General features: G+C 41.5%; 1 protein-coding gene across 1 annotated transcript in view; it reads right to left on the bottom strand.

The window, feature by feature from the left end:
* The window catches only part of INSR (insulin receptor), a 252,051-nt gene that overhangs the window by 108,945 nt on the left and 126,613 nt on the right, over positions 1–16,493 (bottom strand). Inside the window, exons 3-5 of the mRNA XM_073593061.1 lie at positions 7,105–7,426; positions 3,120–3,268; positions 1,280–1,424 (exon numbers count right to left, since the gene is read on the bottom strand). Of these exons, the coding sequence (XP_073449162.1) occupies positions 1,280–1,424; positions 3,120–3,268; positions 7,105–7,426 (616 nt within the window). The remainder of the gene's footprint in view (positions 1–1,279; positions 1,425–3,119; positions 3,269–7,104; positions 7,427–16,493) is intronic.

Raw genomic sequence — 16,493 nt, 5'->3', positions numbered from 1 at the left:
CGACCAGAAAGTGCCGCTGCTTTAATTCCAGTGTGAAAGCCCCGAGGGCTTTCACACTGGAGCGATGCGCTGGCAGGACGGTAAAAAAAGTCCTGCCAGCAGCATCTTCAGAGCGGTGAAGGAGCGGAGTGTATACCGCTCCTTTACCGCTCCTGCCCATTGAAATCAATGGGACGGCGTGGCTATACTGCCGGCAAAGCACCTCTGCAGAGGCGCTTTGCGGTGGTTTTAACCCTTTCTCGGCTGCTAGCAGGGGGTAAAACCGCCCCGCTAGCGGCTGCATACCGATTGTAAAGCGTCGCTTACAACAGCGGCGCTTTACCGCCGACAACGCCCCCGCCCCAGTGTGAAAGGACCCTTATACAAGCTGTACACTCACTACTTTACATTGTAGCAAAGTGTAATTTCTTCAGTGTTGTCACATGAAAAGATATGATAAAATGTTTACAAAAATGTGAGTGGTGTACTCACTTTTGTGAGATACTGTACCTGATTTACAACCTCCTCTGAATTCAACGTGTTGCTGGGACCAGAAGACTATTAAAGCTAGATTCACACTTGTACATTGTGGTAAAACATGTCTTACCACTCTTTACCACACATTCATTCTCATTCATTCATTTACCACAAAGGATTTGTACAGTTAAAAAAAGAAAAAAAGAAAAAAAAGAAAAAAAGCAAACAATAGTTGCATGGTGATGCAAAACGAATGGCTACCTTAAAGAGGAAGTAAACCCTGATGGGTTTTACTTCCTCTTTTTCCCCTGCAAAGTAAAAGCATAATGGGCTAGTATGCATCGCATACTAGCCCATTATGTTGCACTTACCTGCAAAGGAAGCCCGCAATGTCACCGCTGTCCCCGCTGTGTGAAAGAGTCCATCTTCACCCCTATTCTTACCGGAGCCGCGGACTCCGGCTCTCCGACTGTCCGGAGACACGCGACGTCAATCCTGCGCATGCGCGCGGGAGCCGCCAGTCTCGGCACAGGCCCTTTAGAAATGGCACGATCGTTGGCGCATGCATATATGGTAAATATCTCCTAAACCGTACAGGTTTAGGAGATATTCCCAGTACCTACAAGTAAGCCTTAATATAAGATTACCTGTAGGTAATGTAGTGGTTGTACAGGGTTTACTACCACTTTAATGCAAGGCTTCGCAACACACAATAATGTGTGTGTTAATGCACAAACAAGTGTGATTTAGCCTGAAACATTCTTCAAAAAGCCCATGCTGCAGTGAGAAAAATGTAATCATGTAACAAATTTAGGGGACTCACCCGGTTTCCAGTGTATCACCTTTTATTACGCGTAGCTTACGGAAGAATGATAAGGATACCAAAGCATAAGATCGTCTAATTTTAAGGTATCCAGTAATCTCTTCTATGAGACCAAGGTGTGCTTCTAGCTCTGTGGCAATATTATCTAGGAAAATAAAAAAGATAATAATAATTAAGTAAGACTAAAAGTAATGTTTGGAGTGGAGAGATGTATTGTCAGCTGGAACAAAAACATTTTTTGAAACACAACACCATAATCTCTGTAAACTCGCTTTTCCTTCACTCAAGTGCTTTTAGGCATATCTCTGAATATCAGTCATGTTATGAGGTCATACGTCATGAAAATGTTCTAGAGCAGGGGTAGGTTGAGATGTACCTGGACAACATGGATCCTCAGGGAAAGAGGGGGTAAAAGTTGGCTGGGCAGCGCCCTATTCTTGAAAAAAAAAAAACAAACAAAAAAAATATCAAGCTCCCCACACAGTAGTATCCTCTGCTCCCCTTCACATCACACCCCTCCCCACAGTAGTGTCCTCTGTATCCCTTCACAATGGTGTCCTCTGTCCCTTTGCCCCCCCCCACCCCACCCCCCCACACACACACACAGTAGTGCCCTCTGTCCCTCCACAGAAATTTCCCCTGCCCCCCCCATAGTAGTGCCCTCTGCCCCCCTTCACATCACCCCCCACTATAGTGTCATCTGCCCTCCCATTCCCCATAGCAGTGTCCTGTGCCTCCCTCTAAAGCAGTGTCCTCTGTATTTCTACACCCCCCATTCCAGTGTAGGGTCCTTCCCCCCACCACCACAGTGCCCTCTTCTGCCCCCCCCCCCAAAGCAGTGTCCTCTGTGCCCTTCACATCATCCTACCCCTCCACTCCACACATACACACACAGCACTGTGTAGATGGCACTCTTCTACCTGACATTGTGTTACTGGACGAAGGGCAGGAGTTGCCGGAATTAACTTTTTATATTAGCAAGCTGATGATTGGTTGCTAGGAATGCCCAGTGGTAAACTCGAAAAAGTTAACTGAAGCAGCTCCTGCTTACGCCTTCTGCCAATACTGTTCTGCCTCCCACTTTCTGCTCTGCAGTGAAGATGAGTGCAGCGGAGGCTGAGGGAAATCAGGGCCATGTTTGTGATCTACCTGCTGGCTGCCTACGGTCACTGGGTAGATTGAGATCGATGGCTTGCTGACACCCCCCCCTCCCCCTGTTCTAGAGACAGCAATGCTTACTTTAACTTTCATATTATTTTTCAGTTGCCTATGATGCATATTCTTTTTTCAAGGCAAAGATACTATTTGAACAAATTTTTTTTTTTGTTAAATATGTCCCTTTGGAAAGATTTTCCTTCATTTTCTGTCGCAGGGACACAACAGTACATGACAGGATGTCTCTCCAAAATAAAAGGAAAAAAAATCCCCACTTAGATAGTTGTCACCAAAACAAAGGTCCCCAATTGAATATTTTCCCTCACCTCATGTTTCAGCACAAACACATTTCTTGTCAATTCCTGTCCCAGTTAAGTGGTCAACAGGATAAACAGTGAATCTCCCCAACAGAAATAAAAGACTGCACGGAAATTCTGTTCTATCCTGTTCCACCTCTCTCCAAAACAAAAAAAAATAAAGGTTTGGGGTAGAGATGCACCTAAACGTAAAAGTAAAATCTGATGCTAGGCCCAATTCAATAAGATCCCAAGGAAAGTGGTGTATAACATTAAGGTTACACCAAATCGCCTCCAACATCCATTTTTGACATTAAGTTTTGTTCTATAAATGATAAATACAAGCCTTACATTTAAATATATATATCACAAGATGCATTAATACTCACTGCCTCCCCGAATATTGATGGCCAAATTTCCACTAATCACAGTACAACCCCGAAGTTCTTGTGCTGAGGTAACAGAATCTATGACCTTCTCCTTACCATGGACCGAGCATATCTTTGGACAGGGTCCTGCACAGGGCTCACATGTTAAGCTGCCAAAATAAAAAAGGCAATCGTTTTACATAAAGAACAATGCATTAAATAATTCTTGCAATTCTTTGATTATATGAAATATTTCCAAGCTTTGTGCAACCAATTTTAAATTAAATACAACTGACAAAAAAAAAAATAAAACAAAATAACAGTAGGGCCCCTTCCAGTGAGCTTAGAGATGCAGCAAAAACTAACGGTTTAACCATGTTTTTAAGCTCCCATACACCCTACCAACATGCTAGGTAAATAAAACAATTGCAGGGAACAGGACAGTATACACCTGTGTATTAGCATTGCTTTGTGTCAGGTCAAGAATTCGACAGCATGTTGTGTTCTCTAGGCTTTGCCACAACCCGCTGCTTCTATTGAAGTCAATTGCAATGCTTCAAAAAAGGAATGCTGAATGCGTCAAAACACTTTTTTGGAGCATTTAGAACATGCACATCCCTTTGTGAAAAAAAAAAAAAAAAACTAAAAAAAAACAGGAGGTGGCATTTGAGCAGTGTAGATATACTTCTGCACAACCAGCCTGCCCATACATGGATCACAATTTGGATGAATTTCCATCCATGTATGGCTGGCTTAAACTCATGTGAGAGGGTCCTAATGGAGCTGTCACCATAGCCGCTTTTGAAGCCACTGTGTGCTCCATGGACAAAGTAAAGCTGTCACATGTCAACATTTTATTTCTGTTTTATTCATAACTTTTTTTAGGCCACACTAAGGCTGCATTTACATGTTTTTCAGGTGTACGTATTGGCATTTTAGTATAGCATTTTTGAGGTTTGGCATTTCTTATTAGCCAATAAAAAATATTGTTCCATCATTTGTTGCTATGTTTTTCAGCCTCTGTTTTTCAGCCTCTCTTCCAATTTTATTTATTATTTATCTTTATTCATTTATTATTTTTAACCTTTTGTTGTAAGGGGTTAGGGGTAAAGGGTTTTGGGTTAATTTATTTTAATTATCATTATGTATTTACTTTTCATTTATTTAGTTAGGTTAGGGTTAGGGGTTAAGATTAAGGTTAGGATTAGGGTTAGGAATTATTATTAGAGGTTAATCTTGGGGTTATTTTATTTAATTTGTATTAATTTGTATTTATTTTTTTATTTAATTATTATTTATTTTATTGTTATTATTTATTTTTAATTATCGAATTTGAGCAGTAAAACGCTCAGAATCGTGCGACAACACACACTAAAACACTCAAAAACGCGCAAATCAAGCTTTCCATGCATTTCTATGGCACAAAAAACACTTCAAAAACACAAATCTGCCCAATTCGAGCTACAAAAAAATGTTTAGCTTCAGGTGACTTGTAGTGGAGATGTAACTCATCTCCATAGAGAATAAAAGATTTTTTTCTCCTCCTGCATTTTGCATCTTCAAGTTTTTAAGCTACAAAACACTGAGGTGAAAATGGGGCCTCGGTTTTTCTGCATAAGAAAATCATAGTTCCTTCGCAAGGGCACACAAAAAGGGCAGTTATGCAGAGTGGATCTCTACATATCCAAAGCATTTATAGTCTGCACATCAAAGTAGCTTAGATAGACAGATGTCTGCTTCAGGCAGTGCCAGCAGTACAGTCAAGACTGCCTGGAATAACTCCCTGCATACACACACTCAAAGATGCATAGTTCCTGCTGTTTCTCATGGTCAGGGGAGCTTTGTGTACATTATAGGTTGGGAAGTGTTAGCTTCATCCTTGCAATGAAAGTCTGTATTCTGAATCCACTGCCTATACAAATTAAAAAGCAAAACTCAGGCAAGCATGAGAACTGAAGTAGGAAAATATGCCATCATTCAAAAACAATACAACTTAACTGAAAAAAACCCCAGAAAATAGATATATGTAGTTTAATGTAGTTACAGTGCCTTGAAAAAGTATTCATACCCCTTGAAATTTTCCAAATTTTCTCATGTTAAAACCAAAAACATAAATTTATTTTATTGGGGTTTTATGTGATAGACCAACACAAAGTGGCACATAAGTGAAGTGAAGTGGAAGGAAAATGATGAACGGTTTTAATTCTTTTTTTTTTTCAAAGAAATAGCTGAAAAGTGTGGCATGCATTTGTATTCGGCCCCCTTTACTCTGATACCCCTTACTAAAATCTAGTGGAACCAATTGCCTTCAGAGGTCACCTAATTAGTAAATAGAGTTCACCTGTGTGTCATTTAATCTCAGTATAAATACAGCTGTTTTGTGAAGCCCTCAGAGGTTTGTTAGGCTATGTTTCCACTATTGCGTCTCCAAAGTCGTGAGATTTACACTGCGATTTGTGATGCGATGTCATGCGACCAGTGAAAACCATGTGAGAACAAGTCGCACCGATGTCGAAACAAAGTAGTGCAAAAACCATTTTTGGAGTCGCTGCGACTCGCACCAATTAGAACGGGGACCATTGAAATAGATGGGTTTTGACTTGTCATGCGACTTCACATGTGTCAAGTCTCACAACTCGTAGTAGTGGAAACAGAGCCTTAGAGAACCTTGAACAAACAGCATCATGAAGGCCAAGGAACACACTAGACAAGTCAGGGATAAAGCTGTGGAGATGTTTAAAGCAGGGTTATGTTATAAAAAAATATACCAAGCTTTCAACATCTCACATACCAAGCTTTCAACATCTCACAGAGCACTGTTTAATCCATCATCTGAAAATGGAAAGAGTATGACACAACTGCAAACCTACCAAGACATGGCCGCTCACCCAAACTCACAGGTCTGGGCAAGGAGAGCATTATTCAGAGAAGCAGTCAAGAGGCCCATGGTAGCTCTGGAGGAGCTGCGGAGATCCACAGCTCAGGTGGGAGAATCTGTCCACAGGACAACTATTAGTCGTGCACACCACAAATATGGCCTTTATGGAAGAGTGGCAAAAAGAAAGCCATTGTTGAAAGAAAGCTATAAGAAGTCCTATTTCCGGTTTGTGTGAAGACATGCTGTGGGGGACACAGCAAACATGTGGAAGAAGGTGCTCTGGTCAGATGAGACCAAAATTGAACTTTTTGGCCTAAAAGCAAATCTCTAACGTGTGTCAGAAAACTAACACTGCACATTACCCTGAACACACCATCCTCAGTCACTAGCGCTCCCATCTTCTCCTGGTCTTCATCCAGGTTCAGAATCTCCAGCCACTTAATTGGCCGAGCCTGGATGATGCAACTCCCAAGCATGTGCAGGAAAATGGCTTTATCTCAGCAAAAAATCATGCAGAGACTGTATACTGAGCTGTACATGGATGGCTCAATGTACAATTACAAAAAATTTACACTGAACGGATCCCAGCACCTGTGTGCAAGAGCCCCAATCGAAAACAAGAGCTAGATGACTACTTATCCTAAAAGGGTAACGTTGACACCTGCCTTGAACCTTCTGTTGTCAAAAAGGAACACATATTCCTCAAAGGCCCACGCCAGCCTTTTTTTATGCGTTTTACAGTGTTGCAGTACAGTTCAGTGCAGAAAAAAAAAAATTATTGAACTGGAACACACTGAAACTGCAAGCACTGGTGTGAACTATTCAATTGACTGGTCTTTTATCTGCACCCGTTTCTAGGCATCCTGGACCTACTGGATCCAAAACACAGCTCTGCTCTCTGCGCAGGCTGGGATGATCAGCACAGGGGTGATCTAGTTCTACTTTTACAAAATTTAAAAAAAGGATTTTCAAAGACATTTGGTGCACACAAAGTGGATTTTTATTCTTTAAAGGCTATTGAGGTAAATATTTTTTTATCTTTTATTTTTTTAGGTTTAAAATAACTTAGTGCCGTCAATATCAAACTAAGCTAATAGATTATAGCCAAGATAAAAAGAAAATACTTACGTGGTAGAGTTGGTGGTATAGCCAGAGGGGCACTCTGATATGCACTCGCCTTTGTGAATGACATACTGAGGGCAAGAGTTATCTGGACAATTTCGACTTTTATTGTGCAGTTCTTGGCATTCACTGAAGGTGATGCACCTCCACCCATGCAAGCTGTAAAAGCCTTTAGGACAAGTCTCAACGCATTCCCCCTGATGCAGGAAATTTCGGCATGCTACACATTTAAAGGGGTCATCAGGCTCCGTACAGCTTCCAAGACACTCACTGTGGCAGCATCGATTATCACGAGTACAGACCTGGTGCTTACATGTAGAAGGGCAAACTGCAAAGAGAAAAAAAAATCCACATATATACATCAAAAAAGTATCAAAATAAACAAACATTGCAGAATGAAAGAACCCAAAGTAAATTTAAAGATCTTACATTTCCTATCCAATCATAACATAAGAGATTTTACTTTTAGGGCCGGTTCACGCTGTTGCAAATTCTATTGCCAATTTGAGCCGTTGTGATCGCTCAGATTCGCAAGTCATTTTAATAACATCATTTTCCATGAGTGCCATTCAAATCAATGTGTTGCAAATCTAAGCTGCGTAAAAAAAGGGTCCTGTTCGAGTTTGATCCATGTGCGATGCAAATTCAGCTCCATAGATTGCAAAATTTGCAGTGGAATCGCAAGAACACAAAGAATTCACAATGCAAATTTGCAATACAATCGGATCAAAATCACGCTAAATTCGCACTGCAGCAGTGTGAAGCGGCCCTTAGGGCTCGTTCACAAGTACGCCAGTCATTGACGCTCCCCTTTTAAGCGATTCCATGAACACTCATAGCTCGGTTTTCAGGCTGCTCACCCGCTCTGAAAAGTGATCAGTGATGGATCACTTTTCAGAGGCATTTGACAGGTGGTGAGGAGGAGATATGTTGCATCCTCACTACCTGTTTGGACCTCGTAAATGTGGCACCACTGTGCTGTAGCTAGTGCATGTGGTTGCAGTGTGGCCTCGTTTTTGCTTGTGTATGTGTACAACCCAATTTGGTTGCCTTTGCAGCTTAAGGGAACAGTAAAAACGTGAATTTACAGCCCCCCAACTGCAAGTTTAAACAAGACCTTAAAGAGCAAGTTCACCTTTACAGAAAAGTCTGCATGGTGAACTTACACAGGACACCCTCCACACCCCCCCCCCCCCCACACACACACACACACACACACACACACACACCAGTCCTGCTGACCTGCAGCGCGGCGATCACCCGCACTGACACACCGGGTCGCCACCTCACCGTCGGGGGCTTAGAAATCCCCCACAGCTTAATCTCCAAAACGTGCCTTGTCAGGAATTACGTTTAGGAGCATTCTAATTGGTCGGTGCCGTCATATGGGCGGCACCGACCAATCAGAACCCCGCATAGCTTGTCCTGTCACTGCAGGCAAAGAAGAGAGAAAGTCACAGGGATTTCAAATCCCCAGACCGGTACGGCGGCGATACGAGCTGTCAGTCCAGGTTAGCGGGACCGGGGGGGATGGGGAGGGGGTCCAGTGTAAGTTTACTTTGTGGAAGGTGGTGGATGGAGGGCGCGTGGTCAACCGCTTCCATCAAAACATATTTGGTTTAATCATGTATAATGGATTACAAACAAATAAATATACCCATCTGAATAATACAAATAATACTTTCATAAAAACAGGTGACAGAATATACACTGAAGGTTAAAATGGGGATATGCCCATGCAGAGGCAGATGTTTAAACAAGGCTGACACGTTTCGAGGGTGACCTCTTCATCAGAGCCTGAGAGAACAGGAACAAAGTCTGTGTAAGCCAGTAAGCTGACATGTGTACATGAGGCGGAGTGGCTAGTAGGAGGGTATGTCCTGTGATGTATAGTTACTTATTCTGAGCTCCATAACAGTCCACTTCCAAACGTTCTAGGTGGAATATAGATCAAAAACAGGATAGTGAGGAGCACTTGGTAAGTGTGCGCTGTACACTACAGACTGGAGACGTATATGGAAAAATTACATTAAAAACAGTAAAAATAGATGGAAGGTGCCATATCAATATAGAGGCAAATTGATAATTGATTGATGATAAACATTGAAGCAAAAAACATGAATATATATATATATATATATATATACACATACACACACACACATAAATACATATACATAAAAGCCTAGATATAAAATTAGGCATAACATGAAATAAATAAATGGGTACATATGCATATAGGAAACCTGTGAGTGATATTGGATACACAGAGAAACACTAAAGGACCATTTCTCACTACTTGATATGTCAAGTTGTGTTTACGTGCAAAGGACATACGTACGCGTGCGTGAACATTTCTGTCAACACAGAGGAAATCGTGCAGGCACAAAGTGTGGAAGTAAACAAATGGGCACAGAATGCACATCAAAGAGCACAGGTGTGACCATACAGTTGTGAATATACGTCCACACGGACAGAAAAAAAAAAATATATATAATATAATAATAATAATAATAATATATAGATATAGTCATATAAATGGAGCTCACCTAGGTGCATGTGACATGTGCCTGTACTGACAGTAAGTTGGAATATACAGTTAGTGTAGCATGGTGACAGGAAGTGTCACATGTGAACAGATTGAAACATAGAATATGCATATGAGTTATGCGAGTACAAGGGTGCAGTGGTGTTGATTGCTAGAAGAGAAGATGATGTGCAAACGCACCTACTTACATGGTATAGTATGAGAGTTGTATGTGTTTCTTTTTCGGTAGTGCAGGATTGTTGGGTAAGCCTGCAGAGGGAGAGGGAGGATAAACAGGGGGATAGGAGAGCGACCTGAAATAAAGGGTCCCTCAGGACACTAGTACATAGATATGGACCGGTACTGAGTGATCATAACTGACCTGTCTTCAAGGAAGTATGGGGAAGTGCTGCAGCCTGTACACGTCCCTGGGGGCAGGGACCGCCTAATTCGTGCAATGGGAAGGTGTAAGAGGTGTCCAGGGATGGTGCCAGAGCCGCAGAAGCCTGAGGAGCTGTCTCTCTGTCTGAGACGCAGGTATGCAGTGTGCTGAGGACATGACAGAAAGCTTTAAATGTTGGTGGGGGGGGGCGGGTCTGGGGGCGGGCTGGGAATATCAATGGCCATCGTAGGGAGGTGGGTGTGGCCAGCCCGTGGAACGCACGCCATATGAAATGGGAGTGGCCATGAGCTCCAAGGAGCGATCACATGACTGTTCATCGCCTGTCAGCTCACAGGAGAGAGTGTGAGCTGGCAGAGTCCAGTGTAAGTTTACCTTGCAGATTTTCTGTAAAGGTGAACTTACACTTTAAAGAAAAGTATAACAAAACTGAAGTTACAGTAAAGCAAGAGAGCACATCCTCCGTCATTGTGCTTGCCACTGTGGGCCATAAAACGTATTCATAAACTAAAAACAGTAAAATCTGATTGACAGCTAGAATTTGATTGGTTTCAACTGACAGACACAATTTGCTATATAATTCAATAATAAGACCCATGTTAACATGTTTTAAAACTGGCTACACAGATTTTGTATCAGATTTGATTAAAATTGAACTAACCTTCAAGTGGTTCTAGAGTATATGTGTCAAACACAAGGCCCACTAGACCACTTCATGTGGCCCTTGCACCCAGGGGGAAGGGTGGAAGTGAGATGTGGACAGCCTATGAAAGAGCTGAACCCTGCACACTGTGCATAGCACACCCCTAAATCCTGCACTTTGTATGTAGTGAACTCCTCAACACTGCACTCTGTACACAGAGCCCCCCTGAACTCTGCACATAAAGCACTCCTGGTATTTATTGCCCCTTTGGAATCCCCCACGGTTAATGCAACGTGGTCACACCCACCATTCAACGAGGTTCAGCGTGGTTGAGTTCCTGCACCCATTTAATTAAATCAAATAGTGTGGTGTTAAATTAATACAACAGAATAGAAAATATACCGTACTTAATATACATAAAATGCTAATATAAATTAATGATAAAAACCTTGAATCATAAAGTGCAAAACTGTGAAATAAATTCAAATTTACATTTCATAAGAAATACACCAACATAATACAATTAGTGTGTTGAAAACCCAATATTCAAATCCTATAAACAAATAATAGGTTCCAATTCATGAATTAAAAATTCTAAAAGAAGTAATTCATGTGCAACATCCCCCCCAAAAAATAAGGTGTATATCCAAGTGCAAGTGCAAGTGAATGACATGCTTATCCAATAAATATAAGCAATCCAAGGAATAAATAGTTGTTACATCCAACGCTGATCACCACAGTGATATCACTCATGATATAAGATAAGGTTGGCTTCTTACCAGATAGTGTGGACCAAATTATATGGTCAACAGCGCATTTAAAATACCCAGGATGTCTTCCTGTCACTCCTCATTCCCTTTCTGCAAACTCTCCCAGCAATGTAATGCAAAGCAAGAAAACGACATCTCATAGCGCAATATGTTTAAATAAAATCTGTATCTTTAACAATAGAAGTGCACTTACATATTTTCTACAGTAAAATTGCATTAAAAGATGCACAGAGCGGTTTCCTGAGCAGGCAATCTCGGTGTTCCAGCAGTGAGATATCATAAAGGCATCACGTATAGGGCCTGCCCGACACACATTTCGTAAAAAGAATAACGTCTTTCTCTATTCTCAGAGAAAAAAGCCCTGGATAAATGTATATAGTCTTACAGATACAACCGGTCCTTTGAGGACAATCATTATGCTGATGCAGCCTATGATGAAATGGAGTTCCACACCCCCGTTCTAGAGGCTAATTTTTTTTATTCCTATAGAAAAAGTGTTAAACTTTCCTGCTCTGTGCAATGATATTGCACAGAGCAGTCCCTTACCTCTTCTTTAGCTGTTCCCTGCTGGCGCTGTCCTATTCTCCGTGTGCCCCCATAGCCGTCCATAGACACACCCACACCCCCGCTCCCTCCTCACTGTATCTGGCTGACAGCAACAGGATCCAATGGCTAAATAATGATATTTGAAGCGCTTCACAATGTGCATGAAAATGAATATATAAGAATAAATATAAATAGTCAAATAAATCCAGCGGTGGGTAAAAATTCCTAAAAAATCCAGCAATCAAAATAGTGTAAAATTATAAAAAATTAGTGACACCAAATGTGTAAAAAATTCACATAAAAAATCCACATAAAAATAAATATATAGGGATGTATTCAGAAGGTTCAATTATACAGGTGTAGAATCCTGACTGGTATAGAGCTTTTGATCACTAGCAAAGCTGTTTAAAAACACTTGCTTAATTAAGGTGCTCATTGATAGTACCAATGTGTTTTTTGCTTCTATTCACAACCAATGTGAGAATCATAAACAGGCAGATAAGAGAAAAAACCAATCATTGTGCAATAGTTAGGATACCAAGGTACACAGGCAAACTTCAATCCACTCACGTGTGCCTTATAATGATAAGGCATATGCAGGTTTTACTATAGCAGTCAGCCGCCTTAGACAGGAGCAGATTCAGTGCAGTACACTGTGTGAAACTGCTGATCTGCACAGAGCGTCCTTGGCTCCTCCCACGCGTTACATCACAGTCACGTGACTTTTTCAAGGATCCTTGAAAAAGTCACGTGACTGTGATGTAACGCGTGGGAGGAGCCAAGGACGCTCTGTGCAGATCAGCAGTTTCACACAGTGTACTGCACTGAATCTGCTCCTGTCTAAGGCGGCTGACTGCTATAGTAAAACCTGCATATGCCTTATCATTATAAGGCACACGTGAGTGGATTGAAGTTTGCCTGTGTACCTTGGTATCCTAACTATTGCACAATGATTGGTTTTTTCTCTTATCTGCCTGTTTATGATTCTCACATTGGTTGTGAATAGAAGCAAAAAACACATTGGTACTATCAATGAGCACCTTAATTAAGCAAGTGTTTTTAAACAGCTTTGCTAGTGATCAAAAGCTCTATACCAATCAGGATTCTACACCTGTATAATTGAACCTTCTGAATACATCCCTATATATTTATTTTTATGTGGATTTTTTATGTGAATTTTTTACACATTTGGTGTCACTAATTTTTTATAATTTTACACTATTTTGATTGCTGGATTTTTTAGGAATTTTTACTCACCGCTGGATTTATTTGACTATTTATATTTATTCTTATATATTCATTTTCATGCACATTGTGAAGCGCTTCAAATATCATTATTTATTCTTTTTAAGTGACTCTGAAAACACTCTCTTTTGATAGTAGCCTCACTTGGTTTTATGTGTAATTATCAGCTATTTAGCATCACAGCGCTTTGTGTTTTATATATAGGATCCAATGGCTCCCGCTGCTTTCAGTGTATCCTGAGAGCAGGAATGAGAGACCAGAGGTTCTGCAGATGTGGATAGAGCTGGATCAAGAGAAGACTCAGGTAAGTGTTGAGAGGGGAGGGGGGGGAACAAGTAGTGGGATATTTTGTACCTTAATGCATTAAATTAATTTTTGGCACATTTGAAGAAATGGTTACTGTGCTAGGTCAATTTTTCGGAAACATTTGCCAAGTTACCTTTTGGGTCGGTTCACACTATAATGACTTGGGATCCGACTTGTCAGCCCTCAAGTTGCCCCAAGTCCCTTGACATTGGGAATTTCATTATAGTCAATGAGAGCCATCTTAATGTACACTACTGAAGTCGCTCCAACTTCAGAAAAGGTTCCTGTACTACTTTAAGGTGACTTCTAGGCGACCTGTACCCATAGAATTCAATGGAAGTCGCCTCCAAGTCAGATCTCCATCTATATTGAAGCGACTTGCACTGTCTAATTGGGCGACTATGTGGCAGATGAGGTTTAATGTTAAGAATATGCATGCATCATACATGCTAGGGGGAGTACAACTGGGGGAATCTGTGGTGGAGAAGGATCTGGGTGTTTTGGTAGATCATAAGCTCAATAATAGCATGCAATGCCAAGCTCCGTTTTCCAAAGTGAGCAAAGTCCTTTCTTGTATTAAGAGAGGTATGGACTCTAGAGAGAGAGATATAATTTTGCCCCTGTTCAAATCATTAGTAAGACCTCATCTGGAATATGCAGTTCAGTTTTGGGCACCAGTTCTCAAAAAGCATATCTGGGAACTGGAGAAAGTGCAGAGAAGGGCAACCAAACTGATAAGAGGCATGGAGGAGCTCAGCTATGAGGAAAAATTAGAGGAACTGAATTTATTCACTCTTGAGAAGAGGAGAACAAGGGGGGATATGATCAACATGTTCAAATATATAAGGGGTCCATATAGTGAACTTGGTGTTGAGTTATTCTCTTTACGGTCAACCCAGAGGACATGGGGGCACTCTTTACCTCTACAGGAAAAGAGATTTCATCTCCAAAAACGCAGAGGATTCTTCACAGTAAGAGCTGTGAAAATGTGGAATAGACTCCCGACAGAGGTGGCTCTGGCCAGCTCTGTAGATTGCTTTAAGAAAAGCCTGGATACTTTCCTAAATGTACATAACATAACTGGGTACTAACATGTATAGGTAAAGTTGATCCAGGGAAAATCCGATTGCCTCTTGGGGGATCAGGAAGGTATTTTTTCCCCTGCTGTAGCAAATTGGAGCATGCTCTGCTGGGGTTTTTTGCCTTCCTCTGGATCAACTAAGGGTATAAAATTGGGTATATTGGATTGTACGATATTTTTTATTTTATTTATTGTTTTTAAGGTTGAACTGGGTGGACTTGTGTCTTTTTTCAACCTGACTAACTATGTGACTTTACAGGAAAAGAAATTAGTTTACACAGGCAAACCCTTCCCTCCCAGAGAGCTGATTATTCTGTGATTAGCCACAGCCAAAGTCGCCTGCCCTGGACGTGACTTGAAGTCGCGTTGTAAGTTGCTTAAAGTCGCGCTGAAGTCACGTTGCCCCTGTGTGAATCGGCACTTTAAAATACATGTAGAAATGCACAGAGCTTTACAGACCAGGAAGTGATCTCATTCCCTACTGTTGCCCAGCAATTAATCGTAAAACAAATATATACCGTATACTCGAGTATAAGTCATTCCGAGTATAAGTCGAGACCCTAATTTACCACAAAAAAATGGGAAAAACTTATTGACCCGAGTATAAGACGAGGGTGAGAAATGCACAGCTACTGTGAGTGGAAAAAGAGGGTCAACAATGCCCATCTGCAGCTGTATACCTCCCTGTGTCCTGTGCATATGTGTCCTGTGCATATGTGTCATGTGCATATGTACCTGTGTCATGTACCTGTGTATTTGTGCATGTACCTGTGTATCTGTCATGTGTATATGTACCTGTGTGCATGTGCATGTGTCTGTGTGTGTGTGTGTATCCTACCTGTGTCCTGTGCATCCTCCGTGCGCCGCTCTGCACCGATCACCGTGTAGTATTCGGCGGCCATTCACTGTTCAAAAGCCGCGCCGTCTCCTCGTCCAAAAAACTCAATTTCCCAGCAGTTAGCGGTCAGCCAATCACGGACATTCTCTCATCCTCATACCACGGACGAGGATGAGAGAATGTCCGTGATAGGCTGTACACTGACTGCCTATCACAGACAAGGAGGCGCGGCTTTTAAACTGTGAGAGCCGCTGCCGAGTGCTATGTAGCACACGCTGGCCGCCGTCTGCCTGCATGACACGCTGATCATGTAGGCAGACGGCGGTGACTCGTGTATAAGTCGAAGGGGGCACTTTCAGCCCCAAAAAAGGGGCTGAAAAATTTGACTTATACACGAGTATATACAGTAATTAGGCCTTCTTTGTAGTAGGCAGGCCATACACCTATCACATTTCAGATGGTTTCTGATAAACTGGACAAAATTCAAGCAGTGGGTGGCCCTGTTGGCACCTTTCTGCACGACAATCCAAAAATCGAAAGCACCAGGTGGATAATTCTCAGCTGAACATGGACTGCGGCCAATCAGCACAAGTCATGGTTTCTCAGTGCCCACTGTATTCTGACAGCTGCCAGCACTGCTGTCAGAATACAATAGCCTCAGTAGGAACTTTGTACATCTGTGCTGCTCAGTATGGATTGGGGGATATGTTCTCTTAAGATAAAAAAAAAAATCTATTAGTTTATGTTCAGCTTTAAAGATAATTGTGTATATGGATAGTATTGCGGAAGGTAATAAATCACCGCTTCTTGCAACTATTCAGCTCACTTTACCATGCTATAGTAACATGGGGATGTAATCTTGCAATTCTATCAATATGCACACAAATGTAGAATAAGCACATTGCACATCATTGACAAATAATACATTTTTAGGCACCACAGACAGAACAGAATTAAAGTGAAACTATCTGCTTGTGTACCAGTTACATGTATGCCTTATTTGTTATATAAATGCGCAGGTTCATACATAATATGTGTA

Source organism: Aquarana catesbeiana, linkage group LG01, assembly GCF_042186555.1.
Source record: "Aquarana catesbeiana isolate 2022-GZ linkage group LG01, ASM4218655v1, whole genome shotgun sequence".
In the NCBI taxonomy this organism is placed as follows: Eukaryota; Metazoa; Chordata; class Amphibia; order Anura; family Ranidae; genus Aquarana; species Aquarana catesbeiana.
This window is presented reverse-complemented; position numbering and strand designations above follow the sequence as displayed.